Source organism: Saimiri boliviensis, chromosome 4 (assembly GCF_048565385.1).
Source record: "Saimiri boliviensis isolate mSaiBol1 chromosome 4, mSaiBol1.pri, whole genome shotgun sequence".
Taxonomy (NCBI): domain Eukaryota; kingdom Metazoa; phylum Chordata; class Mammalia; order Primates; family Cebidae; genus Saimiri; species Saimiri boliviensis.
In genome coordinates, this window is record NC_133452.1 from 12,518,305 (window position 1) to 12,543,945 (window position 25,641).

Genomic DNA, 25,641 nt, shown 5'->3' on the forward strand with positions numbered 1-25,641 from the left:
ATCTATCTATCTATCTATCTGCCATCTATCTCTCTACCTAACTTCAAAATATATACAAACAAAAGCTCTTTGGGAGTCCTTCATAATTTTTCAATGTGTAAAGGAGTCTCGACACCAGAACAGTTGAGACCTGCTGGAATAGAATAGTAAAATAGTAAGTGCTCTTGGGACACTTCATTAAACGAACTTCAGCTTGCACCACATCCACAAAACCCTCTGATAGATAAACTACTGCACCAAATGTAAGAAACACAATATAAAGGTATTTGAGGAAAATTAAGGAAACATTCACGTAACTTTGGGATGAGGATATAAGACACAAACCAAGGAGTCATGTAGACATGAGACTGACAGATTGTGTTCATTAATAAACATTTTTGTGTAAAAAAGTAAAGTTAAAAGTTAAATGTTAGATTTGGAGATTGGCAAAGGATACTTAAGAGATGATTATTATCACTGAGAATACATTAAGAACTCCTACATGTTCACAGAAAAAGAATAAATAACCCAATTGATATACAGACATGTATATTGTGATAAGGAAAAAAAAGGCACACGAATGTAAAAAGAGGTACAATCTATTATCCAGGAAATGGAAATTAAAACAATGTAATTTTTTTCTTTTTGTCAAATTGGCCAAAATGACAAGACTGTTCACAGCCAGTGCCGTAAATGTGTGGGGACACAGGAGCATGGGCTGGCCCAGTCTGTTACGAGGAGCATTTGGTGTGTCTGTGAACACTTAAAAGTGCTTTGCTTCAACTCAGAGATGCCACAACCTGTCACTCCTAGAGACAGAGTAACGCGCACACAGAGATACACACAAGAGAATTCACTACTTCATTTCATGAACAGTCAAATAAATTAAGAAATCTAATATCCATCAACAGGAGACTAAACTACAGTTCATCTACACTCTGGAGTTCTATAAAGTAATTTAAAAAAAGAATGAGGTAGATCTATATATCGTAATGGAAACATCTCCAGGAAATATTTTAAAAAATCAAATTGTGGAACCATGCAAAAAGAAGGGTCTTTTTTAGGTACAAGTCCTCCCACCCCCATATCAGCATATGTGTACCATGCGCACGGATGTATTCAAACTCTAAGACCATCTGGAAGGACACACCAAACCCAGCAAGGATTCCTACAGCCTAACGGAGGAAGGGCCAAGACCAGCACTTCCGTTTTCGCTCTTGTATTTCTGGACCATTGGGGATTTTTTACAATGAGAATACATTCTTGTAGGACTCGGTCGATTTGAAAAAACCAACAACCTCTTCCCCACCCTGTGATCTTATGAGACACGATCTGATGCTTTTTCTTCCTGACCCTCCCTCAGTGGGACTGGTTAGCAGGAAGTATCTCAGTCCCCTGGCGAGAGAGAGGGGCGGTAGTTGGGAGAACCGGGCTCCAGCTCTGGACACCCCCGAGCAAGTTACTAACTTCTCAGCACAGCTGTAGGTGTCAGCAGCCTTGGGGCACCTGTCCTGCCTACTTTCTGGTGTCTCTCTGAGGATCAGTAGGTATCAGGATGGGCAGCTTAATAAAGACCTGTGCTGCCTTTGTGATTTTCCCATTGTGGCGTCCTTTCTGTGGGCCGACCTGAAGCCTCCCACCACATTCCATTAAAACAGAGGACGCCCAAAGCCGGGCGCGGTGGCTCAAGCCTGTAATCCCAGCACTTTGGGAGGCCGAGGCGGGTGGATCACGAGGTCAAGAGATCGAGACCATCCTGGTCAACATGGTGAAACCCCGTCTCTACTAAAAATACAAAAAAAAATTAGCTGGGCATGGTGGCACGTGCCTGTAATCCCAGCTACTCAGGAGGCTGAGACGGGAGAATTGCCTGAACCCAGGAGGCGGAGGTTGCGGTGAGCCGAGATCGCGCCATTGCACTCCAGCCTGGGTAACAAGAGCGAAACTCCGTCTCAAAAAAAAAAAAAAAAAAAAACAGAGGACGCCCATTAGGCCACCGTGCCTTTCAGATGGGTCAGTGTCCAGTGAAGGCAACTTAGGGATGAAAATGCTTTGTGTCACAGCCTCCGCAAATGGAGAATCAATTACCATTTGATTTACCAACCTCAGAAGACCCTCCTTCTTTTGAGACAGCTGAACGAGAAGTCATGATTAAAAATGGCTGTAATCCTTCTAATTGGATGTTAATGCTCCATTACATTAAAATAACTGTGGATGGGCAGGGCTTCACCTTTCAGGGTCTTCCTCAAGGAGGCCCAGGGCCCCGGGGCTCCCAGCACGTGTTCCTGAGGGTTTTGTCCAGGCGGCATCACCATGTGGCTTCCCTGACAGGCGCCTGATGGGTAACATTTCCTATGAGGCTGCCACATTCTCATTGACAGGCAGCTGATTTTTGTTTTCCTCGTTTCATATGACATGCAGGCAACTAAAGAGAGGACCTTTAGGTCATTCGAGGCCAATGGAGACACTCCTGTGTTGTTTTTTTTCTTTGAGACGGAGTCTCACGCTGTCACCCAGGCTGGAGTACAGTGGTGTGATCTTCATTCACTGCAACCTTCTCTTCCTGGGTTCAAGCGATTCTCCTGCCTCAGCCTCCCGAGTAGCTGGGACTACAGGCGCATGCCACCATGCCCAGATAATTTTTGTATTTTTAGTAGAGATGAGGTTTCGCCATATTGGCCAGGCTAGTCTTGAACTCCTGACCTCATGATCCACCTGCCACAGACTCCCAAAGTGTTGGGATTACAGGCATGAGCCATCACCCCCGGCAAAGTGTGTTAACTTTCAGGTTCTTTTTATAAACGTGTCTTAGACAGAACTCACCACTGCTCCCTAAACTGGCACTAGCTGTATCCCTGTCCAGCATGGCCCTTTCTCCAGGGCACCCTTGGCAGAACGCTCCTCCTCCTCCACCCTCACCCTCCCCAGGCAGGGATCCGACGGCCCTTCTTCTCCCTACTGAGCTGTCCCCTGCCACTAAATTCCCCCTCCCAGGCTTTTCCTCTACAAACAACTGTTTCATTCTGTTGTGTCCCCTGATGCAAGATAAATGTTCTTTCCAGGTGCAGTGCCTCACACGTGTAATCCCCGCACTTTGGGAGGCCAAGGCAGATGGATCACTTGACGTCAGGCCAGCCTGGCCAACATGGTGAAACTCCAACAATATTAAAAATACAAAAAATTAGCCGGGTGTGGTTGTGAGCTCCCAGTTACTTGGAAGGTAGAGGCGGGAGAATAGCTTGGGCCTGGGAGGTGGAGGTTGCAGTGAGCCGAGATATCGCCACTGCACTCCAGCCTGGGCGACAAGAGCGAGACTCCATGTCAAAAATAAATAAATAAAATAAAGATAAGTGTTCTTTAAAACAAGCATCACAACCCCGCTCTGATGATGTCATTCACCTACCAGCATGCAGGGGATGAAGGGATCCCACCTCCTGAGTCTTCAACACTGTCACACCTGCCCTCACCCCATTGGGGTTTAGGTGTCACAGCCCCTCCGGTTTTCCATCACACGCTTGGGTGTGTAAGTGCACCGATGTGCTCACACGATGCAGGGCAGACCACATGTTGATGGGGAGCCCTGCCTCCTTTTGATGCCCAGCCCTGGTGGGCACCCTGCCCAATGTGGAGTGAGTGGGCACAATGCCAAGATGCCAGCTGTAGCCCTGCAGATGGGCTGTTCCTTCCTGATAGCCCCTGGTACCATCCTCCTGGCCCTGTTCCCACTGTGGGCACTGCCTGGGACCTTTCCCTCCATGTCCCCCTCTAGAACCCACCCATCTCCCACAGCCCTGAGAAGAGGCCCCTGCCACCGCCTGTCCCAATGCCCCTGCAGGATGCCCTACCTCAAGGCCAGGCTGTGTCTTTTTCCTGGCATCCAAACCTGACTCTGCATAAGGAATCCTAGCGAGAACCCAGCTCTGTGCAGCAGCAGCTGCCGGCAGAAGAGGGCGCGCCTGTGCGTTTCTGTGCTTGCTCCGTCTCCCCGCCCTCACCCTTCTAGGGCCCACCTGGCAGGTTTTGCCCAGGGTGGCTGTTGAGAAAAATGATTTTACGGGAAATAGTTGCTGAGTGGATCTCCTTTGTTTGAACATGCCTGGCTGTGTGGACAGAGTGGCCAGCTCCCCTCCTTTTTTTTATCTTTTATTTTTGAGAAGTCTCGCCATTCGTCTCTGTCCCTGGGGAAGGGCAGGGGGCTCTTGTCCATGGTATGAGGCAGCCACCCCGTTGCCGCAGGCCCTGAGAACCCCCTCCCCACTGCCTCTGCTTCTCAGATGCAAAGAAGAAAGGGAGAAAATGGAGCTTGGTGCAGGCAATGGGAGGTGGGGAGGGAAGGGGGGTGAGGACCAACTATGGACTCTAAGCTGGAAGTGCACCCTCCGAGGCTGCATCCCAGCAGCGGGCACCCTGTGCTGTCTCTCACCCCTGGAAGGGCTGACAGTGCAGACTGGGAAGGGGCCTGCTGAGCACCTGAAAATGAGCCATTCTGTCCACAGCCATCTAGGGCCTCCCGGACTCCCCTGCCTCCACCTCCTTCTCCTCCCGGGCTGGCCACACCCTGGCACTAGATACTACCCAGTCTGGGCTGACAGCAGAAGCTGCTCAATTCCTTTCTCCTAAAGTTCTGCTGAGTTTTACGTGGGCCTCATAAAGAGCTTTTAGTTGATCAGTGTTTCCATCATTACACTGATATTTCTGCTCAGGCGTCTCGGATGGTTGTCTATTAGCCATTTTTGTTTCTAATCTCTCTCACTTCCTCAATGACACTGTTTTTAGTTGGACATTTTATAAATCCGCTGTGAGAAACCTTTGCCTGTGCCCTTATTTCTCATCAAAATATTTTTATTGCATGGTCAGATTAGATATGAGGTCACCGAAAATGTGAAAATACAGGTTACTGTCTTGCCCGAGAAAACACTGCAGAGGTCACTCACAAAGCTTCCACTAGATGCCAGTCCTGTGCTCAGGCAATTCAGCTGGGAAACTTCCTTCAGTTTTAAGAATTGGGGACTTTTAGATGCTTGCTCTGGATGGAGTACAGGTCTAGAGAGGATGAATTGTGGGCAGCCCTGCCATGAATCAAAGGACCGCTTTAATGAGCATGCCCCAGATCAAACTCATCCGTCATAAACCAACCACCCCAACAGACACTCTTAAGCTCTCAGGATCTCGGCAGTGGAAGGGGGCTGGGAGACCCTGAGTTTAGCATTTCTCTGATGCTAGAATCCCCTGCCACACTGACAAGCAGGACCCATCTTCCTTGCTAGCACCCCCAGTCACTGTGATCTGCGGGCCAGACCCCTGAGCGGCTGCTGAGACTGCCACACTCTTCCTCAGGTGCTACAGGGCCTCACTGTGTAAGCTCCTGCTGGCATCCCTATGCCACCTCCGAAGTCACAGGTGTCCAGAGGAAAGGCAGGCACCAAAAATACCAACAGGCATGCTGATGGGATCCAGCACTACTCAGCACATGGTTCTCTATTAATCAGAACGAATGCTTTTTCAGAAAGACACGGCAAGCCCGCAGCACCCAAAGCATGTACCATGCGTATCCTTCTGGAACACAAACTTCGGATAAATCATCCATGCAATACTTCTTAATAGACTCACTGGAGGAGGAAAAGCCCATATTTCAAACAGAAAGCCCCCCGTCTGAACAGAGAAGCTTTAGGCAATCACAACGTCGACGAGAGGAGGGGTGTGTGGCACACAGAAGAAACGTTGATGTGCTTTGCACGTTAAAGCACCCAGCACCTTGTTTTACAACGTGGGTGTGTGTCTAATGTTGTTAAAACTCACTCCTGCTTCTAAAAAGGACGAAGTAGACCCAGGCTGGGGCGCTACCGGCACTGCTCACTTCTCCCGAACTGGGAATGGAGGCCTCGCTGGTTCTTCCCGGACCTTGCTTCTGGCCCCCGCTTTTCTCCCAGAGGAACAGGGTTTTGTCAGGGTCTTTTTGTTGGCTGCCCTGAGATATTTTGAGTTTAGAGTTAAGTTTCCTTTTCACAGGCAGGAGCGCATCAGAAAACCCTGGGTCCATGGAGGTGCCATAAGACCAAGTAGGGAGCGATTCAGTAGGAGCTGTGTGAGGATGAGCAGCCTCCCTGCGAGCGGCCAGGGCCAGCAAGGGCCTTCCAGGCATCCCGTGAGCATTTCCAGCCTGAACTCTGGGGAAGACATGTCTGTGTGCATCTCTACCTATTGACAGACATACAGATACAGACGTGTGCGTGTGCGTGCACAACACACAAGTATACATCCTTATATATATGTGTGTGTGTGCATCTATAGCTATGTACACATGTATATATGAGGGCTTAAAAATACACACACATAATCTAAGGACAGCACTGTGTGTGCGCATGTGTGTGTGCATTCGTGCGTGTTTAAATCCATCAAGTGACCTGGCCTGCAGTGAGCTTCACGGATGGGCTTAGACGGAATCCCTCTCCAGTCCACCTGCACTCCAGTGCCTGCTTCTTGGGGTACCTCCTGTCTGACGGCCTGGGGTGGGCAGACCGGTGGCCTCCCCGGAGATGTCCCCAGCCTCTTTCCTGGCACCTCTGAATACTTTACCCAACGCGACACAGGGAGTATGCAGTTGTTATGAGGGTTATCCACCATGAGATGAGCTGGGAGATTAGCCTCAAATATGATTGTGGGCCGATCTCTGGAAGCAGAGAGGTTTCTGGGCTGAGGTAGAGAAGCGGGGTGAAGGAGCAACGGGCGGGGCGCAGGGCGTGGGAGCGGCTCCACCCAGCGTCGGGCTTTGAGGATGGAGGGCCCTGGGGCAGGGACGGTGGAGGCCTCTAGTCTGAGAACAGCCCGCCTATAACCTGCAAGGAAGTGGGGCCCTCGGCCCCATACTTCATGAACCTAGTCAACAACACGAGCGCGCCTGAAGAGGACTCTCCCCAGAGCCTCTGGGTACAACTCTGGGGGGCGACACTGCAACCGCAGCCTCACGGGACCCGGAGCAGAGAAAGCCAAGTCCACTGGACTGGAACCCACTGAGTGTGCGATGAGGGATGTGTGTTGCCCTCAGGGATACGACCTGGCTGTTCGGTGCAGCAGCACCAGGCGCGGGCACTCTGGAAGGCGGGCGTCTGGGTGCTTAGGGATCTGCGAGCAGTCAGCAGGCTGCGGCTGCCCAGCCCCGAGCATGGCAGAGGTGCCAGGAACTCCTGCTGCGGAGCGGGTGGTGGTGGTGGGGGAGCAGAGGGCTGTGGGCGGAGAGTCAGCACCCAGATGAGGAAACACTATTTGGAAAGGCAGCAGCTGAGACTTCTACGCATTTTAAAGAACGGAGCCAATAGGGAACACTGTTTACGTCCATTTGAGAATGATTTGTGGGGGAAAATGCTCTGGCCTAAGTAAGAGCATCTTTCCTCTTCCCTTCCCTCCCCGCACCCCTTCCTGCCGCGGGCTCCCGGCATGGCCAGCACGCTACTGCCAGGCTTCCTTCCTAACAGCAGCCCTGGTCTGTGCCCTTCGGGGGATACTGTGTTCCTGGTTCTGCAGACTGTCAGCCCAGCCGCAGCATGCAGCGCGCAGACGTGTGCTCTCAAAGAAGGTTCTGGCAGAGTCTCTTTGAAATCCTTCTGGCTATGCCTGGAAGCCGTGCTTTGGAGCTGAGTCTCTCCTGTATTTCTTGAATAACTGACTTTGTCATTATATCATTGTCAAGTACACAGTGGTTGACTATTACGGGTCAAAAAACTGAGACACAAAAGGGTTAAGAAATGACTCCGGACCTCATAATTAATTGCAATGGAGCAGGCATTAAAAGATTTGACCCCAGTTCACGACTGCCTTCTTGGTCTCTAATCAGAGTCCTTCTGGGGTCTGGATAGGATAAGATGCAGGACTTGGGAGGTGTGTCGGGAGCTCTGCTACAGACCAGGCAGCAACAACAAGGCCACTCCACACACAGCCCCTCCGCGCTCCACCTGAAGGGGACATACACAGAGCAGCAGGTCGCCAGCAGGCCAGACACAAAGCATCTGGAATGGCCAGGCTTCAAGGTCAGCCATTCTCAGCAGTGACGAAGCGCTTCCCCCTCCTAGCTGAGAGGCACTCCTGTCACAGATATTCGTCTGAAATGTGCACCAGGCCTCCTGTACACACACGCACAGGAGCTCAGGGAGGCACAGGTGCTAGGGCAGAATTGAAGGGAGGTGGCTGAAGCTGCCACATATGTGAGGCTTCAGAAAACCTTCCAGCTGACAGCCTGGCCCCCAGTGCCAGTTCTGGGGCAGATTTATAAAACTCAGTGGGACCAGCATGCTTTCACGACACAACTGGCTCCTTATGAGACGTAGGCAAGCCTTTTCTTTAGGAAGGAAGAGGCGGCGTGGCTATGAGCTTTGTGGAAACAATGTTCCCTGAAAATAGAAGGGCACAGAGAGGTGACAGTGCGGGAATGTCGTCCCTGCTGGAGTTGGGAGAGGAACGGAGGAGGACATTTCTCACTGGACCTGTTCTTAATAGCACGAGTATCGATGGTTTCATTCATTCCCTGGGCCACTTTTCCTCCCAGTCAACTTCTTCCCACATCATTAATAGAAGACAGGACCTATCTGTTGAATTCATTCTCCAAGTCCCCCTTGTACATCTTCCACATGTCCCAGTCCCATTCCACAGTACAAATCTGAGTTTAAAAAGTATTATTTGACTACAGAATCTGGACCTGTAGCCAACATCATATGTTGCCCATAAACACAGAGGTACCGGAAAAAGAGATATCATCTATTATGGAGACATATATACATTTATAGGAGCACGTTTGTTTTTAGATCTATCTAAATACCTCCCCCTTCTCAAACACACAGGACATGGCAGGCTGACTTTAAGAAGAACATGATACATATATCGTATTAACTTTCTTCATTTTCAAAGAATTCCCTACCTCGCTGGGGATGGTGGCTCACGCCTGTAATCCCAGCACTTTGGGAGGCCGAGGCAGGCAGATCACTTGAGGTCAGGAGTTTAAGACCAGCCTGGCTAACATGGTGAAACCCCATCTCTACTAAAAACACAAAAATTAGCCAGGCATGGTGGCACACACTTGTAATCCCAGCTACTTGGGAGGCTGAGGCTGTAGTGAGCCGAGATTGCACCACTGTACTCCAGTCTGGGTGGGTGATGGAGTAAGACTTGGTCTCAAACAAAACAAAACGAAAGGAAGAATTTCCTACTTCAAGATAAAAATTTCTCTAGAGAGTAATGAGGAGTTCAAGTCCAGTCTACCTGATTATATGAGGAAGAAAGAGAACTGGGTCCCTGACAAGCCAGGTCAGGGGGGTCCCATGGGCTGATGCCACACCACTCTGTATAAAGCCTGTGGCCCCCGGGAAGGATGAGATCTCATTCAAGCACTTCATGGGTGCATGCTTTTCTTTCAAGATTCAAAATACTATGCTTGGGAGGTTGGGAAACCATCCTCATTCATCCAAATGACTTGAGATTGACCCTCTTTAATCTATCCAAGATTATAAAAGGGTGTTCTGTTCCTGGAAATAATATAGTGATGCAAATGGCAAACTGTAACCCCAACAGAATGGATGCACAAGGGTCTGGGAATTCGCACCTGGTGATTGCATACCAGGACGCAACCCCTACGTGGGCATCCCTAAATGTTCTGTGTGGACAACCTGGCGATCAAAATGAGATCAGTTACAGCCCACAGCCCTAGTTCTCCCCAAACTGACCTGACAGAACACAAATCCATGCTGATTTCTGGAGGTGGGTAAAAATTCATACTTGGCTTCCTAGCTAAATAAAGAGCACTTGGATTTCAACAGGCTGAGTCACTTAGGGATGGAAGTATTCCGAAGCTACTACTCCTGCCAGTGCATATGAGGGAGTTCTCTGGAATAAGATACGTGAGAAGCAAGGCCAGAAGATGAGGGGGTGAGCACGTAGAAGGTCAGCCAGATACTCAACACGTTAGCATCATGAAAACAGAACCACCACAAAGGATATCTTGCAGGACTGTCCTTAAGGGCATTTAGGAATCCTGTCTGCTGTGAACCTGTGGGAATGAAACCAAAATTTAGTATTCAGACATAAACAACCTTCATGCTGAATGCTTTCTCATCTACATAAAAGTAATAGGTTGCTAAAGATCAATTAAATCATTATATTTTGCAAGTTTACTGATCAGAGACTGAGGCTCCACTAAAGTTTTTCACCAAGAAAATGGAGGATTCATAATTAGGCCCAACATCTGCAGCGTATATTTCAATAAAAGCAGATTGATGTCTGCGCACTTTCCCATAAATTATAGTTCTGATTACTCCTTTGTTTTTCTCATTTTAATAGGAAAACAGAATATTGTATGCTATCTTTTCTCTTCTGTTTTCCCCAAATTTGTTAACTTTTGACCCTGGAAGTTCTATAAACTAGGCTGCAGCATACACGAAAGACTTCTTCTCCTGCACCCAGAGTAAACAGTCATAAAAGCTGAAATTTACTAGACTTCTTTTGGGTTTTAGACATTTTAATATGAGCTGTCTTATGCAAGAAGACATTTCCTTAGGGGCTTGAATAAAGAAGCATCTGACAGAAAGCAGTTTTTATTTTATGCATTGACATCATACTTTTAAAAATAAAAATACAGAGGAAGTCTTAACAATCCCATCTTGGGGTAGCAGTGCCAGGTCCCTCTGTGCTGTGGGAAGCCACTGAGCCTCAGGGGACATAATCTGGCCCTCAGGCAGCAAGGAAATGACACAATAGATGGGTGCTATGGTGCCCCTGTGGCATCTGACCGCAGGTACGGGTGCACTGTGGGACTTGGTGGCAGGGGGTGAGTGGTCACTGTGTCCCCATGTGTCCCACTATGGGAGACCACCTGGGAGGGTGAAGAGTAGCTTGGCTCCCTATTCTTCTCAAGGTCCCTTTCCCTCTGTGCCCATGGACCATGGGTCTGAGCTGTGGGACACAGTGGGTGGGAAGGGCTGTGGAGGAGAGCTGCATGGAACACTAATCAGGAGGGACGGTGCTTAAGCCTGCCTCCTCCATCTCTGCCAGCCCCAAAGGGCATGGTGGCAAGTGCCTGCACAGCCACATGGAGCAAATGCAGCCTTGAGGCAGATGAGGAACCAAAAGAAATGATTTCTCTTTCTCTACTGCACCCAAATTGTGCGGCTTGCCTAAACTCTCCTTCCTCTCCAAGGAAATCCAGACTTTGCCTTCCCAGGAATCTTGGAGGCCATAGAAGGAAGTCCAGTCCTTCCCTTAAGAGCCCAGGACCCAGGAGTGAGACCCAGATGACAGCTGTCCCCTCTGCCTGTGCCAATGTCTTCTGAGGCTTAGTGGTTAACAGGAGCCATGTAAACCCTGTGCCCTTCCTGAAACATCACATGCCCAGCCAGATAGGGTGGTGGGGTTGTGTCATGGGGGTCATTAAGGAGGGGGTGTCGAACAAGAGAAAAGGAAAAGCTTTATTTGCTTTTGCCCAGAACATTCCAATAACTTACAGGCAGGTAAATTCTTAATACTTTTGTGTAGAAGAAGAGATTAATAACACTTAAACATAGACTAAGTAAAATCCAGTTTGGTGGAGCCAGGGTGAGTGAAACCTTAGTGAAGCTGAAAGTGAAATGCACACTACAACCTGAATGTGGTGGCAGGCGCAGATGTCACCGTGTGTGAGAGTATGTGTGAGAGCATGTGTGTGCAATGGTGTGTGACAGCATGACAGCATGTGAGTGTGTATGTGTGTATGTGTGTGCAACAGTGTGTCAGCAAGTGCAACTGTGATTGTGAGAGCATGAGCGTGCAACAGTGATTGTGAGCACGACAGCGTGTGTATGTGAGTGTGCAATGGTGTGTCACCAAGTGTGACTGTGTGAGCATGTAAGTGTGTAACAGTGTGAGTGTGAGCATGACAGCATATGTGAGTGTGCAATGGCGTGAGTGCAAGTGAGCATGACAGTGTGTGAGCATGAGTGTGCAACAGTGTGAGTGAGCATGACAGCATGTGAGTGTGCAACTGTATGGGTGAGAACAGCATGTGTATGAGTGTGCGACAGTGAATATGAGTAAGTGCCGGGCACGGTGGCTCAAGCCTGTAATCCCAGCACTTTGGGAGGCCGAGGCAGGCGGATCACGAGGTCAAGAGATCGAGACCATCCTGGTCAACATGGTGAAACCCCGTCTCTATTAAAAATACAAAAAATTAGCTGGGCATGGTGGGGTGTGCCTCTAATCCCAGCTATTCGGGAGGCTGAGGCAGGAGAATTGCCTGAACCCAGGAGGCGGTGAGCCGAGATCGCGCCATTGCACTCCAGCCTGGGTAACAAGAGCGAAACTCCGTCTCAAAAAAAAAAAAAAAAAAATCACAGAGTCAACTCCTTTATTACATTTAAAAAAAAAAAAGTATACAAAAGACCTCTCTTAGCTAATTAGAAATATAAAGGAACTTTCTCAAGTAAATAAAAGGATATCTTGTATAAAAAAAAATAAAAAGAGGAAAAGAAAAACCCTAGAGCAACCATTAAACCATTATATCAAAAGCTTAAACTTCAAAAAAAAAGAAAAAGAATATGAGTAAGTATGACAGCATGTGTGTGGGAGGGAATGTGCAACAGCGTGAGTGTGAGCACGACAGCATGTATGTGTGTACAACAGTGAGTACAAGTGAGCATTATAGCATGTGCATGTGAATGTGCACCAGTGTGTGAGTGAGCACGACAGCGTGTGAGCATGTGTGTGTGTCAGCAAGTGTATGTGTGAGCATGTAAGTGTGCAACAGTGGGAGTATGCATGACAGCATGTGAGTGTGAGAGCATGTGAGTGTGCAATGGTGTGAGAGTGAGCGAGCATGACAGCGTGTGAGTGCATGTGAATACTGGTATGCATCAGTATGATTAGCATGTGTGAGTGTGGGTATGTAAGGGTATGTGTGAGTGTGTGAGAGTGTCTGTGAGTCCATGAGCATGTGTGTGTGTGTTCCTTGAGTTTATGTATATGACTAAGCATGTGACAACTGGCCCTTGATATCCACAATGCAGGGGCAAGGCCATAAATACCATCCCATAATATACACGAAAGCATCTAGAAGTTGTTAAAGGTGATATAAAAATCTACATCTAGGCCAGGCGAGGTGGCTCATGCCTGTAATCCCAGCACTTTGGGAGGCTGAGGCAGGCGGATCACCCGAGGTCAGGAGTTCAAGACCAGCCTGGCCAAGACAGTGAACCCCACCTCTACTAAAAATACAAAAATTAGCCAGGTGTGGTGGCGCACGCCTGTAATCCCAGCTACTCAAGGCAGGAGAATCGATTGAACCCAGGAGGCGGAGGCTGCAGTGAGCCGAGATCCTGCCATTGTACTCCAGCCTGGGCAACAGAGCGGCATTCCATCTCAAAATAATAATAATAATGCTGAAACACTGCTTTTCAGTGCCACATGTGTGCTGGAGGATCGGTCTGTATTTCTTCCCTAGTTGTGTAAATAATTACTTCTTTGAAAATAACATGATCCCCTACCCGTTCTCTCTGCTTCTTTGGTCTATTAATGCACAAATGGGACCCTAGCCACATTTTTGCCATTCGGAGGACTCTGAAAATAGAGAGGGTGCCCTGTCTGCATCTTGCCCAGCTGGTGTGGAAAAGGCAGGTGCTCACTGTCCTCTTGCAAGCTCAGCAAGTTATGGCTCTCAAGCACCTATTACACATTTGTGTCACATTTGGATGAAAGATTATAGTCAGAAAGAATGGGAAGTAGGGTTGAAAGTATCTATGAAAATTCGGGATGGTCCATGTAACAGCCCAATTTGACTCATATTCAAAAAGAATGAATGCAAAACATTCCCTACCCGCCCCCACTTTCCCCACCCTCAATATAAACTCCACCAGAAGAGAAGGGGAGGAAGATGTGCTCTTAATATGAGCTTGAGCACATGCCATTTGTGGTTTGAGCACTGTGGCCTGGGAAGAAAGTGGAACCTCAGTTCAGATACTTACGGAACATTCCAGAAAGAAGCTACGGACTTGCTAATGAGGTGTTATACTGCAGGAATGCGGACAAGAGGCAAGGCTAGTGCTTAATGCTGCTACTGTACTGTAATGGAAGTTTGACGGGCTCGATTTATAGCTCAATGCAAATTAACTTCCTTCTCATCACTTTCTATTGTAGGAAAGTGACCAAGAGACGAAAGAAATTCCAACTTACAACCCTCAGAATGGGGAATGAAAAGATGCCATTTGCTTAGGCAAATATGTATTAAAATCATTTATTTCCCAATCTAATTTTTAATAAAAGTTGCTTCCTTTATATACCAGGGGTAGTTAGTCCATGTTCTAGAACAGGCGTCCCCAAACTACGGCCTGCGGGCTGCAGCGGCCCCCTGAGGTCATTTATCTGCCCCCCCGCCGCACTTCAGGAAGGGGCACCTCTTTCATTGGTGGTCAGTGAGAGGAGCACAGTATGTGGTGGCCCTCCAACGGTCTGAAGGACAGTAAACTGGCCCCCTGTGTAAGAAGTCTGGGGACGCCTGCTCTAGCAGATACTTCAATATCTTGTCCAACGTATGTTTTTAACATACAGATTTGCATGCAAGAAAACCTCGTCTTTCTCCCCAGACGTCTTTTTTAGGGAGGGTGGCTGGTGACTGTTCTTGGATAAGGAGACAGCACAGTAAGGAAGGAAACTACTGTTCAATGTCATCACTGCTGCACATGGTCCTTTATGCAAATGTGGGGATGAGTCTTCCAGGGGACCCCTTAGCAGGAGAAAAAGTGAGGTCACTGACATTGGAATAGGGACGTGCGTATCAAGGAGAAGGTACCGATGGTGAGAGCGCAGCCTGGCCCAGGTGTGACCCCTGGAAGGTGCTGTGAAAGATGGGGTGGGGAGCGGGGGATGATGGGGACAGAGGAGGGATGGAGGAAGGTGAGAAATGAAAGCGAGGCAGGCCAGAAGTGAGGAGGGGAAAGGGAGAAAGAAAGGGAAAGAGAGAGCCCGAAGTGATCAAAATATCAAACCAAAATAAATCAGAAAACCAAAGTCAGGCAAATGGTTACATACGTAATCTGATTTCGCCAGCATACTTACGAAGAATGACGTGGGTGAGAACGAATGCAAATATAAAGACTGTCAGAAAAGACAGAGATAAAATAAACATATAAAAAAATCTGTAGTTTCTTTTCCCCACACAGTTGCCTACCCAGGGACAGTGGTGATCAAACCGTTCTGAAATGAGAGGCAGAAAAAAAAAAGTGGAAATCAATTAATAAAATGTCTTTTTACTTGCAGGCGCCCAACCCCTCCCACCCAGTACTCTGATGATATAACACAATGACATTATTCTGCATATTTCCAAATTAACCACTCAGAGACATGCTTCACTTCAAGATAGTTCAAGGACATCATCATTCTTTCAACAGAATGTAACTCTTTTGAAAAAACAAAGCATATGCATTCTTCTCAAATGGCAAGTTAAAGAAAGAGGAGGGAAAATTCCCATTTCTTTTGGAAAGTAAAGATTTCCCTCTTTGGTAAAAGAAACCTCTTTGCATTCACTGAACAACCTTCCCTTAAGAGGGAACCATCATCACTTGATGGTAAGTGCTGGGCTGGGGCTGGATGTCAATCAAGTGACCTGCTCTGCATTAGTACATGGCCATAGAGGGAGGCCACAAGGGGCCTGGGACAGGACAGAGGGACAATCCTTTGTTCTCAGTTACAACTGTTGAGCAGATATCAATCACATTTATTAAAACATTCAGCCTAAAAACATTCCTATGAAGAAAATGATGGTGTTGCCCTATTTTACAGATGGGCAAACTGAGGCTTAGAGAGATGGGAGGCTGCCTGCACAGGGCCATTCAGCTCAGAAGCAGTGGAACTAAAACTTGAGGTCAGGCCTTTCAGAGCTGCTCTGTCTTCCCACTGTATATGCTGCCTCTGGCACTTTGTAAATGACAGAGAGTCCGATTCGGGCATCAGTACACGTTTACCCATCATGGTACCCTAAGTGCAGACCCAAGGCCTCTCACCTGGACATCTGCACACAAAGTCTGTAATGCATTGGAGATTTGTTCTTTGCCTTGCAAGTAATGGCAAAGGGCTTCTCTTTACTGATCAGCTGATCTTCTATTGGGAACACCATTCTAACATACCCGCTCATACTAGACAGCCTGTGGCCGCCAGGGAGGACACCGCTGGGCATACGACTTAGCTTTCTCCTTGGGCTGTTTTCTAAGCTGAACTTGTATCCAGCTTTCATATTTGATCTACATCTGTGTGCCTGAAAACATACCGGGAGTGCCATAGGAGGTGTGGCCATATAAATAAGACATAAAGTTAGGCAAGGTAGTCAGTTTCATGACTTTCTGGTCATGTATCATAAATCGGTCATCTTGTGTTTTTGGTCAAATGCAAGCTTGTTTTCTTGAAAAGGGCATCAGGACACCTGAATGATAGTGGTGGCACAGGAACTGCAAGAGAATCATTGCTGTCTGCCAGTGGCAGTGACAAGAAATAGCCGATCTGAGCAGAGGACTTGAGGAGAGATTTCAGAGCTCCCTGGCGTGGTGATAAGCTGATGGCCCGTAAGATGCTGACACTCAGTGAGAATAACTTGTATGAGCGTACGCATGTGAGTTACACGATAACATGTGTTGCGGCCCCTCATGGCTGGAGAAGCTAACTAACCCTGCTTAAAAACAACCTCCCTGGGGCTGGGGAGGGCTGCACAGGTGTATCACAGAGAATACCTGGGCCCACGGAAATAGTCTGTGTGATACTAGAATGATAGAAACATGCAATCATATGTTTGCCCAAAGCCACAGATACAGCACACCTGGAGCGAGCCCTAATAAACTGTGGACGTTGGATGATAATGACGTATCAGTGCACGTTCATCAGTCCTAACAAATGTATCCACTCTGATGGGAGATGCTGCTCATGCGGGAGCTGTGCCTGTGGAGGGGAGGGGTGGATGGAAACTGTGGACCTGCCTCTCAATTTTGCTGTGAACCTAGAACAGCTTTGAAAAAAATTCAGTGTTTAAATATTAACAACAAACACACCTTATTTCCCAAGTTACTGATCTACACAGTCTGTCGACTGAGAGGTCTATCTATCAGACGAAGTACACACAAAGAAAAAAATCTGCATCAGCCAGAATTCCCTAAGACTTTGAGGCTGTCATTTTGAGAAATCACTTTTCTTCTCAATGTATGACTAGAGAAAATGGGCGTGAGAGTGAAAGCCAGGGGCATAAAAGCACATGCTGGGCTGTAACCTCCAGTTCACTCCAGGAAAGCTGATCTCTAAGTCCCATGTGTAGTGGGCTTGAGGTTCTTGACTGAAGTGAAAATCGCCTGTTAGCCAAGAAGGACACAGGGCCTGGGAGGCATCGTTAACACGAGGGACACCCCACCCGATGCACAAAGTCTTGCAGCACACAAGACTCTACAGGCCATTTTGACCATAGCAGCCAGTTGCACTTTTAGCTTAGAAAGTTTAATAACAGCTAAGTGGTGACACTGTGCTTTCCTGACGGAGGCAGCGTAGCTACAAAAGTGAAAGTGACAGATGATGCAGACGGGACAGTTGCTCACGGAGCCTGGGAGCTTCTGGGGGAAATCAGTGCCGTCTTAGAGAGGGGTATGCACTCCTGGCTCTCCAGTACCCTGAACTAAAAGTGGTTTCTTTCTAGAAACTTGTGTTGAATACTTTTTCTGGCAAACTTTTTCTGGGATTTTAGTGGCAAGCATCCTACTAAAAATCTAGGCTCACGGAAAAATGATCGTAGTGAATGTTTTTCATGCCCTCGTTGTGTTTGTTGAATTTATGGTGGTAATGAGTCTGAGAGGCTTGGTGGGTGCCTCTGGGGAGTCAGGAGGCATCAAAATCCTTGGGCCAGTGGTCTCACCAGCCTAATGCTCACCACACACTCTTGCACCCCAAGCCTGCGTGCTTTCCCCACCTCCCTTTCTGTGTGCTCCTCTCTGCCCAACACCCAGTGATCAGTAGTACCCAGTGTCTTTTTCCATGGACTCTCTTTCTCTCTTGCTGGCAATCCTTTTCATCTCAAGGTCCAAATGCCAACTCTACACTGATGCCTCCAGAATGGCCGCCTCTCGCCTTCAGCAACAGACTCCTGCTCAATGGCCTGACTGGCCCTTAAACTCCACTTATCCCGGAGAGGACATCCCGACTTCCCGCCCTAAACATGTGCCTCTTCAGACTCTCTATCTGACCAGTTGCTCGACTCAGAACCCCAGGCAGCATTCCTGACCCCACCCTTTCTCTCACCCCGACATCCAACCCATGAATGAGTCCTAACAGCTCCGCTCTGGCTTTATCTGAAATCAGATGCTATGGTCTGACTGTGTGCCCTGAAGTTCATGTGCTGGAAACTTAGTCCCCAGTGCAATGGTGTTGAGAGGTGGGGCCTTGAAGAGGGGATTAGGACAGGAGGGCTCTGCTCTCATGAGTGGTTTAGGATTAACGTTGCTTTTGTGGGAGTGGGTTCCTCATAAATGAATGATCCTGTCCGCCTTCCACACTCTCCTGCCCTCCTGCCTTCTGCCATGGGAGGACACAGCAAGAAGACCCTCACCAGAAACAGGCCCCTCGGCCGTGGGCTTCCCAGTTTCCAGAATTGTAAGGAACAAATCTCTGCTCTTTAGAAATGACCCAGTCTGGAGTATTTTGTTGTAGCAGCACAAAATGGACTAAGACAGCCTCACATTTAATTTTCACTTGCTTTTGTCTGCCAACCCTACTCTAAGCCTAAGACGTATTTGTCAAGTAGCTGAATAGACTCTCATCCTATTAAAGGGACATCTGCAGGAGTAAGTGCATTGCCCAAGGTCACACTGTTAATGTATTGCAAAGCTGGGATGGGGGCCCAGCTCTGTCTGTCTCCAAACCTGAGCTCCTGTCCATTAAATGCTACACTGCCTTTACTGAGTATTTTCCATGTACCCAGCACTGTATCAGGTGCTAGGAATACTAAAAAGAAACAGCAACAACATACGACACCATGGCTACAAACAGAGTTCCTTGTCTTATTTGGTGAGGACACAGTTTTCAGACACGAAAATATTCCTTAGATCCAAGGAACCTCCTCCTAATTTAGCTTCCATGTCAGTCAGGAATTGATTGCTATTGTTGGGAGCATACAGCGTTCTTCCTTTTCAGGTCGAGGATGAGAATGGGCCATGGAAAAGCAGTGAGACCTCACAGGGTGGCCCATCCCATCCTGGTGGGAGAGCCACCCTCCTGCCTCCAGCTCTGAAAGCGTTCAGAGGAGCGGAAGCTAAAGTGCTGTCAGAGTTACCGTCCAACGGGGAGGCCAGTGTCATTCAGTCCGGGGCAGAAAGTTGGCAAGAATTAGGCACAAGCTGAGCTGGGGAGAGAGCAGATGACTGCAACCAGCACATACCATAGCTCCTGGGGGCCCAAGTAAACACGTCTGAGAAGCCCCACACAGCCATTATTAGACTATTATTTCTATACTTTTTGTGTGAAAAAATTGAATGGGTGTCCTGTGAGCCAGGGATGGCAGGGTTAGCGGTGCGTGTGATGGGAAGTTCTTTAAACAAGCACTTTCAAGCTTGACATATTCCTTCATTCTAAAGTTTGGGTCCTGCCAGAGGGGAGTGGTCTCTATACCACAGCATCTCTGGAGGATTCCTTTTAAAAGATGTATTAGGACCAGGCACAGTGGCTCACGCCTGTAATTCCAGCACTTTGGGAGGCCGAGGTGGCGGATCACAAGGTCAGGAGATGGAGACCATCCTGGCCCACATGGTGAGACCCTGTTTCTACTAAAAATACAAAAATTAGCTGGGCATGGTGGTGTACACCTGTAGTTCCAGCTACTCAGGAGACTGAGGCAGGAGAATCGCTTGAACCTGGGAGGCAGAGTGAGCTGAGATTGTGTCACTGCACTCCAGCCTGGGTGACAAAGCAAGACTCAGTCTCAAAAAAAAAAAAAATGTTATTAGTCTGTTCTCATGCTGCTATAAGGACATACCCGAGACTGGGTAATCTATAAAGGAAAGAGGTTTGATTCACAGTTCTGCAGGGCTGGAGAGACCTCAGGAAACCTATAACCATGGTGGAAGGTGAAGCAAACACGTCCTTCTTCACAAGGCAGCAGGAGAGAGAAAAATGAGAGCCAAGGGAAGAGGAAAGTCCCTTATAAACCATCGGGTCTCATGAGAACTCACTCACTCTTGTGAGAATAGTATGGGGGAAGCTACCCTCGTGACTCAATTACCTCCCACCAGGTCCTTCCCACCACATGTGGGGATTACAGGAACTACAATTCAAGATGAGATTTGAGTGGGGACACAGAGCCTAACCATATCAAAAGAGGAGGAGCTACTCCCTAAGAGCCAGCTGGTGAATGGAATACCAAGGGTGGGGGATGGCTGGAAAACCTGGAAGATTCTAGAAAATAATGAGACTAAGTTAGCTAGCTGGGGCACCCTGGCCATGCCTCTGGTGACACTGAGCTGCCTGCAGTGACCTGTGGACCTGCTGTCCTCTTTCATCTAGCTGGCTCCCAGAGGGGAGGAAACATTTCTAGTCACCTTAGAGCCCTGGCACCTAAGTGCCTGGCATGCAGCAGAGAGACACCCAGTAACTATGCATTAAGTAAAGGCAGAAATGTCTTCAGTTGCATTTAGTAGGTTTATGAGTGATCGCTACTCCAGGTTGCCAGCTGAAGACACTGACAAATGCTGGCAAAACATGAGATTCTGGGCATGCCAAGTACAAGATAAAGCAGAGGTCCAGGACTTCTGAATACGTTCTGAGAAGGCTGAGGGCTGGGAGATACTGATAGGGCTAAGAGCTGACAACAGCTGGCATGGACCAGCTCAGGCAGAAAGAGTGGGAGGGGAGAGATGGTGGGAGGCAGGGGTGGTTTTACAAGCTCTGTGGGGTACCGGTGAGAGCCCCAGAGGCTACAATGGAATGCAAGTCACCCTCAGATCCTATACAGGCTGCAGTAGAATGTAAGTCACCTGCCCTCAGATCCTAAGCGGGCAAAGAAGGTTACATTAAAGTTGCCAGTGGGAACATAGGTCAGGAAAAGGAGCTATGGTCCTATTTTGTGGACCTAAAACTCTAAATAATGATGAAAACAAATTTATTTATTTATTATTTATTTATTCATTCATTTGTTTTGAGATGGAGGCTGGTTCCACTGCCCAGGCTGGAGTGTAATGCCACGATCTTGGCTCATTGCAGCCTTTGCTTCTCAGGTTCAAGTGATTCTCCTGTATCAGCCTCCCAAGTAGCTGGGACTATAGGCGTACACCACCATGTCTGGCTGATATTTTTGTATTTTTAGTGGAGATGGGGTTTTGCCATGTTGGCCAGGATGGTCTCGAACTCCTAACCTCAGGTGATCCACCTGCCTCAGCCTACCAAAGTGCTGGGATTATAGGCGTGAGCCACCAAACCCAGCTGAAAACAATATTCTTCATGATTAAAGAAAGCTACCAGTTACTGAGTACCCGCTGGAAGCACCATTTCATTTAACGTGAAGGCAGCCCTAGGGGATAGGTGCTATATTCTGTATCTGCCAGCAGAGGAAATCAGTGAGAAAGGTTAGAACACTGGTCACTCCCTGAGCTTAGTCGACTGCGCCTTTCCTCAGATTAGAGGAAGATTTAATTTTTAGAAGGGATCAAATATGAAAAGGGGGCCTTAAAAATATGGAGACTTGGAGAATTACTACAATAGGACAGGGACCAAAAATTCCACTGAAATATTGAGGGGAAAGTATTTGCAAAAGTCGTAGTTGAAGGCTGCTGGAGACAGGAATGAAATGTTTGTCAAAAAATGTTAAGAATTTGAACTGTCCCAGAAGTCGGGTTCTAACACATGCCCTCAAGAGTGGATCTGGAATTCGGCAAAAATTATGCTCTGTGGCCAGGCCTGGACAACAGGGAGGGGACCCACAGCCAGGATTCTGCATTTTCCATCCAGCAGTCACTGGCTCTGGGCAGACCGTGGCTCAGCCTGGTCAGGATGTGGGGAATAAGAATCCCAGCCTCGGTCCCCAAGAGCATCTTGAGAATCCGGTGGAAAGGAGATGGAAATGTGCAGTCGAAGTTTAAAATTCCTAATTTAAATGTTAATCATATTTTTACTAACATTTAAATTTTTATTAACATTTAAACATGTGACTTTAAGTCACATGTTTTTAAAAGTCTGAAGCAGAAAATTACTTTTCTTTAAATGTAGGGCTTTTTGCCTCCAAGATTAGAAAGATGTTGCCTTATGAGGTATCTTCCATTTGTTGTTTAGAAAGACGAATGTTGAGATGCAGTGGTACATAGTGTATCTGGCTTCTATGGTCACCACATAATTCATAAAATTATGCAATAGAATATTTAAATATTAAACTAGCTGAAGGATTAGAGGACCAAGCCCTGCTTTAGGCTCTAAATGATTCACAGGGCTCTAGGTCTTCTGGTAAGGTCTACGTTATAACAGCTCTGCTCCTGTGTCCAGTGACTCAGGAGAGTTCTGAAAAGCAACCTCACCTGCCTTACTCCACCTTCTCCTGTTTTTAGCTGATCTTTTCTACCTGACCTTGCTTTGTGCTGGGCACTGTGCTAAGAACTTTACATGAACTATGTCATTTAATCCTCATGAAATTGGATGAGCTCAATGCTATTATTCCCAATTTACAGGTAGGCAAACTGCAGATGGAGGAGTCAGCATTGGAACTCCTGTGTTCATCTGCACCCTGAGCCACCACCTCTGACTGCCTCCCACTTCAATCCTCTGCTGGTCGTTGTGCCAGAGTACCCTGAGGACCCTACACGTCCCTGCTGGAGCAGACACTCTGAGGTGGATCTGGTGATGGGATACCCCAGGCCCAGCATGGCCAGCAGGAATGGGGAAACAAAGGCACCTGCCACGTCAGGCCTGGCCTTTATGTCCAGGGTCCCTTGGGACTGTGCAGCACAAGAAAAGAACCCGCCCATGTGCGGAGACATACACCCTCAATCAAGTCAAGGTGGCCTCATCCTCAGCAAAGTCAATGCTGGAAGAAGCAGAAACTTCTTACAGAGATGTGGATCGGACAAAGCTGCTTGGCAAACATTATTGTTGAGATTGTGGAGCTTGGGGGGGTGCTAGGGTTTGAATATCTGTCCCCTCTGAAACTCACATTGAAACTTAATCCACATTGCAGCTGTATAAGAGGATGGGAAATCTGACTATGATATCTGAGAGGTAATCAGGAGCAGCTGAGGTCATCAGGATGAGGCCTTAGTGGCTTCATAAGAGGAGGAAAGGAGACCTGGGCCAGCATGCCCAGCCACCTCACCATATGTGACGATGCCTTGGGCCACCTTGAGACTCTGCAGTGTCTTTGGACTTTCCAGCCTCCAGAACCATAAGAAATAAATCCCTTTTCTTTGTATATTGCCTAGCCTCAGGTATTCAGTTATAGCAAAAGAAAATGGACTAAGACAGGGTTCTCTTGGGTAAAGCAATGTATCAGGTACGGTTTCTTCCCCCACCCTCTCTTCTCAGCTCCTTTTCTGAAAATAAGTCCTATCTGCTTAATTGTATGAAGAAACAAAATCAAGAAATCATATTAACTAATTCTGTGGCCTTAAAGTATTATTGTAGCACTTCTGCCTGGGGATTCAATTTCTTCACGTGTAAAACGTTGAAGTAGATAAGCTCTAAGATGCCTTTGAGCTGGCAAATTTAATGCACAAAGACTGTTTTATTAGTATCTGCATGAATTCTTCTGGTCTTGAGTTCTTGCTAGTGTTTTATAAATTAAGGTTCTGCAGCGTTTAGCACCATTTGTAAACAAACAAACAAAAATAACCCTAAAACTAAAACTAAAATATTTCAATGTGAAATCAATTAGTAAAATGTAGCACTGCTATGACCTTTATGCTACAATGTAAAGTAACCTTGGACAGCGACATGGCCGACACTAAGGTGTCCCTCCCCTCTCAACCCAGGTCTCACGGGCTCCTGCCCTGGCCTTGCCACCACCTGGCAGGTGGCTGAGTCTCCGTGGGCATGGAATGATGGAGCTTGACTAATAGACACCAAAGGTCCCTTTAGCTCCCCAAATAGGCAATTTTACACAATTCTATTTCTTCATGTTTTCCAGGTTTGTTTAAATACTGTTTTTTTGTTTGTTTGTTTGTTTGTTTTTGAGATGGAGTCTCCCTCTGCCTCCCAGGCTGGAGTGCAGTGGCACAATCTTGGCTCACTGCAACCTCTGCCTCTCAGATTCAAGTGATTCTCTTGCTTCATACTCCCAAGTAGCTGAGATTATAGGCACACACCACCATGCCTGGCTTTTTTTTTTTTAACTTTTAGTAGAGATGGGGTTTCACCATGTTGGCTAGGCTGGTCTCGAACTCCTGATCCACCTACCTTGGCCTCCCAATAAATTCTGTTTTTTAACCCTGCTTTCCAGTGTCAGGTGAATTTTGTGAATTAAGGAGGAGGCAGGTGTGCACTGCAGAGGCAGCATTCTAAAGCAAGTGACCCCCTGAGTAAGCTCTGCTTGGTAGAAACAAACATGATTATGAAGCCATGGAGAAGAGAAAGAAAAGGCCTTGAGAGAGTGAGGAAGAAGGTAAAGAAAGCCGATTTCATTTGTAATGTAAATAATTCTCAAAAGGAGAGTAAACAAGTCAGTAGAAATGAGGATACTTTAAAAATTGAATTGATCAGTTCAGATCCGAAAGGAAAGCCTACAATTCCCCAAATTTAGTGTGTGGGCGGTCATCATATGTACTGAGAAATGTTAAGTAGGCAGGAAGGATTAAGCTCCCCTTCCCAGCACTCTCCTATTTGCTAACAATCAGAATAAGAACCCACTGGAGAGGTCTTCAAGCTTCCTAGAATCTAGGAGCTGGATCAGGGCTCTAGATCCTGCAGCAGCATGGTAAAATCAGTCATTCGGCCGAGCGCAGTGGCTCATGCCTGTAATCCCAGCACTTTGGGAGGCTGAGGTGGGTGGATCACTTGCGGTCAGGGGTTGAAGATCCACCTGGCCAGGTGAGGTGGCTCACACCTGTGGTCTCAAAACTTTGGGAGGCCAAGGTGGGTGGATCACAAGGTCAGAAGGTCAAGACTGGCCTGACCAAGATAGTGAAACCCCATTTCTATTAAACACACAAAAAATAAAAATAAAAAATTAGATGGGTGCAGTGGCAGGGGCCTGTAATCCCAGCTAGTCAGGAGGCTGAGGCAGGAGAATTGCTTGAACCCGGGGGGCGGAGGTTGCAGTGAGCCAAGGTCTGGCCACTGCACTCCAGCCTGGGTGACAGAGCAAGACTCCTTCTCAAAAAAACTAAAAATAATAAAAAATAAAGACCAGCCTGCCAGCCTGGCCAATATGGTGAAACCTTGTCCGTATTAAAAATAGAAAAATTAGCTGGGTGTGGTGCCAGGCACCGGTAATCTCAGCTACTCGGGAGGCTGAGGCATGAAAATCACTTGAACCCCGGAGGCGGAGGTTGCAGTGAGCCAAGATCATGCCATTGCACTCCAGCCTGGGTGACAGAGTGAGACTGTCTCAAAAAAAAAAAAAAAAAAAAAAAAAAAAAGGAAAAGAAAAGAAAAAAAATCACATATAAGTTCAAATGTGTATAGCCTCAAAAACGGCCTTTGTATGTTCATTCTTCATTC

At 47.5% G+C, this 25,641-nt stretch overlaps 1 protein-coding gene across 12 annotated transcripts in view; it reads right to left on the reverse strand.

Annotated features, from left to right (window-relative positions):
• The window catches only part of ZDHHC14 (zDHHC palmitoyltransferase 14), a 307,986-nt gene that overhangs the window by 49,972 nt on the left and 232,373 nt on the right, over positions 1-25,641 (reverse strand). For 7 of the 12 annotated variants that reach the window (XR_012517145.1, XM_074397212.1, XM_074397206.1 and 4 more), the window contains 2 exons: positions 15,043-15,180; positions 9,864-10,012 (listed from right to left, as the gene is read on the reverse strand). Coding sequence is in view for 11 of the 12 variants with exons in the window: in XM_074397212.1 (XP_074253313.1) it covers positions 9,864-10,012; positions 15,043-15,180 (287 nt within the window). In the remaining variant the exon portion in view is untranslated. The remainder of the gene's footprint in view (positions 1-9,863; positions 10,013-15,042; positions 15,181-25,641) is intronic. The other 5 variants (XM_074397213.1, XM_074397210.1, XM_074397208.1 and 2 more) reach the window with 3 other exon arrangements.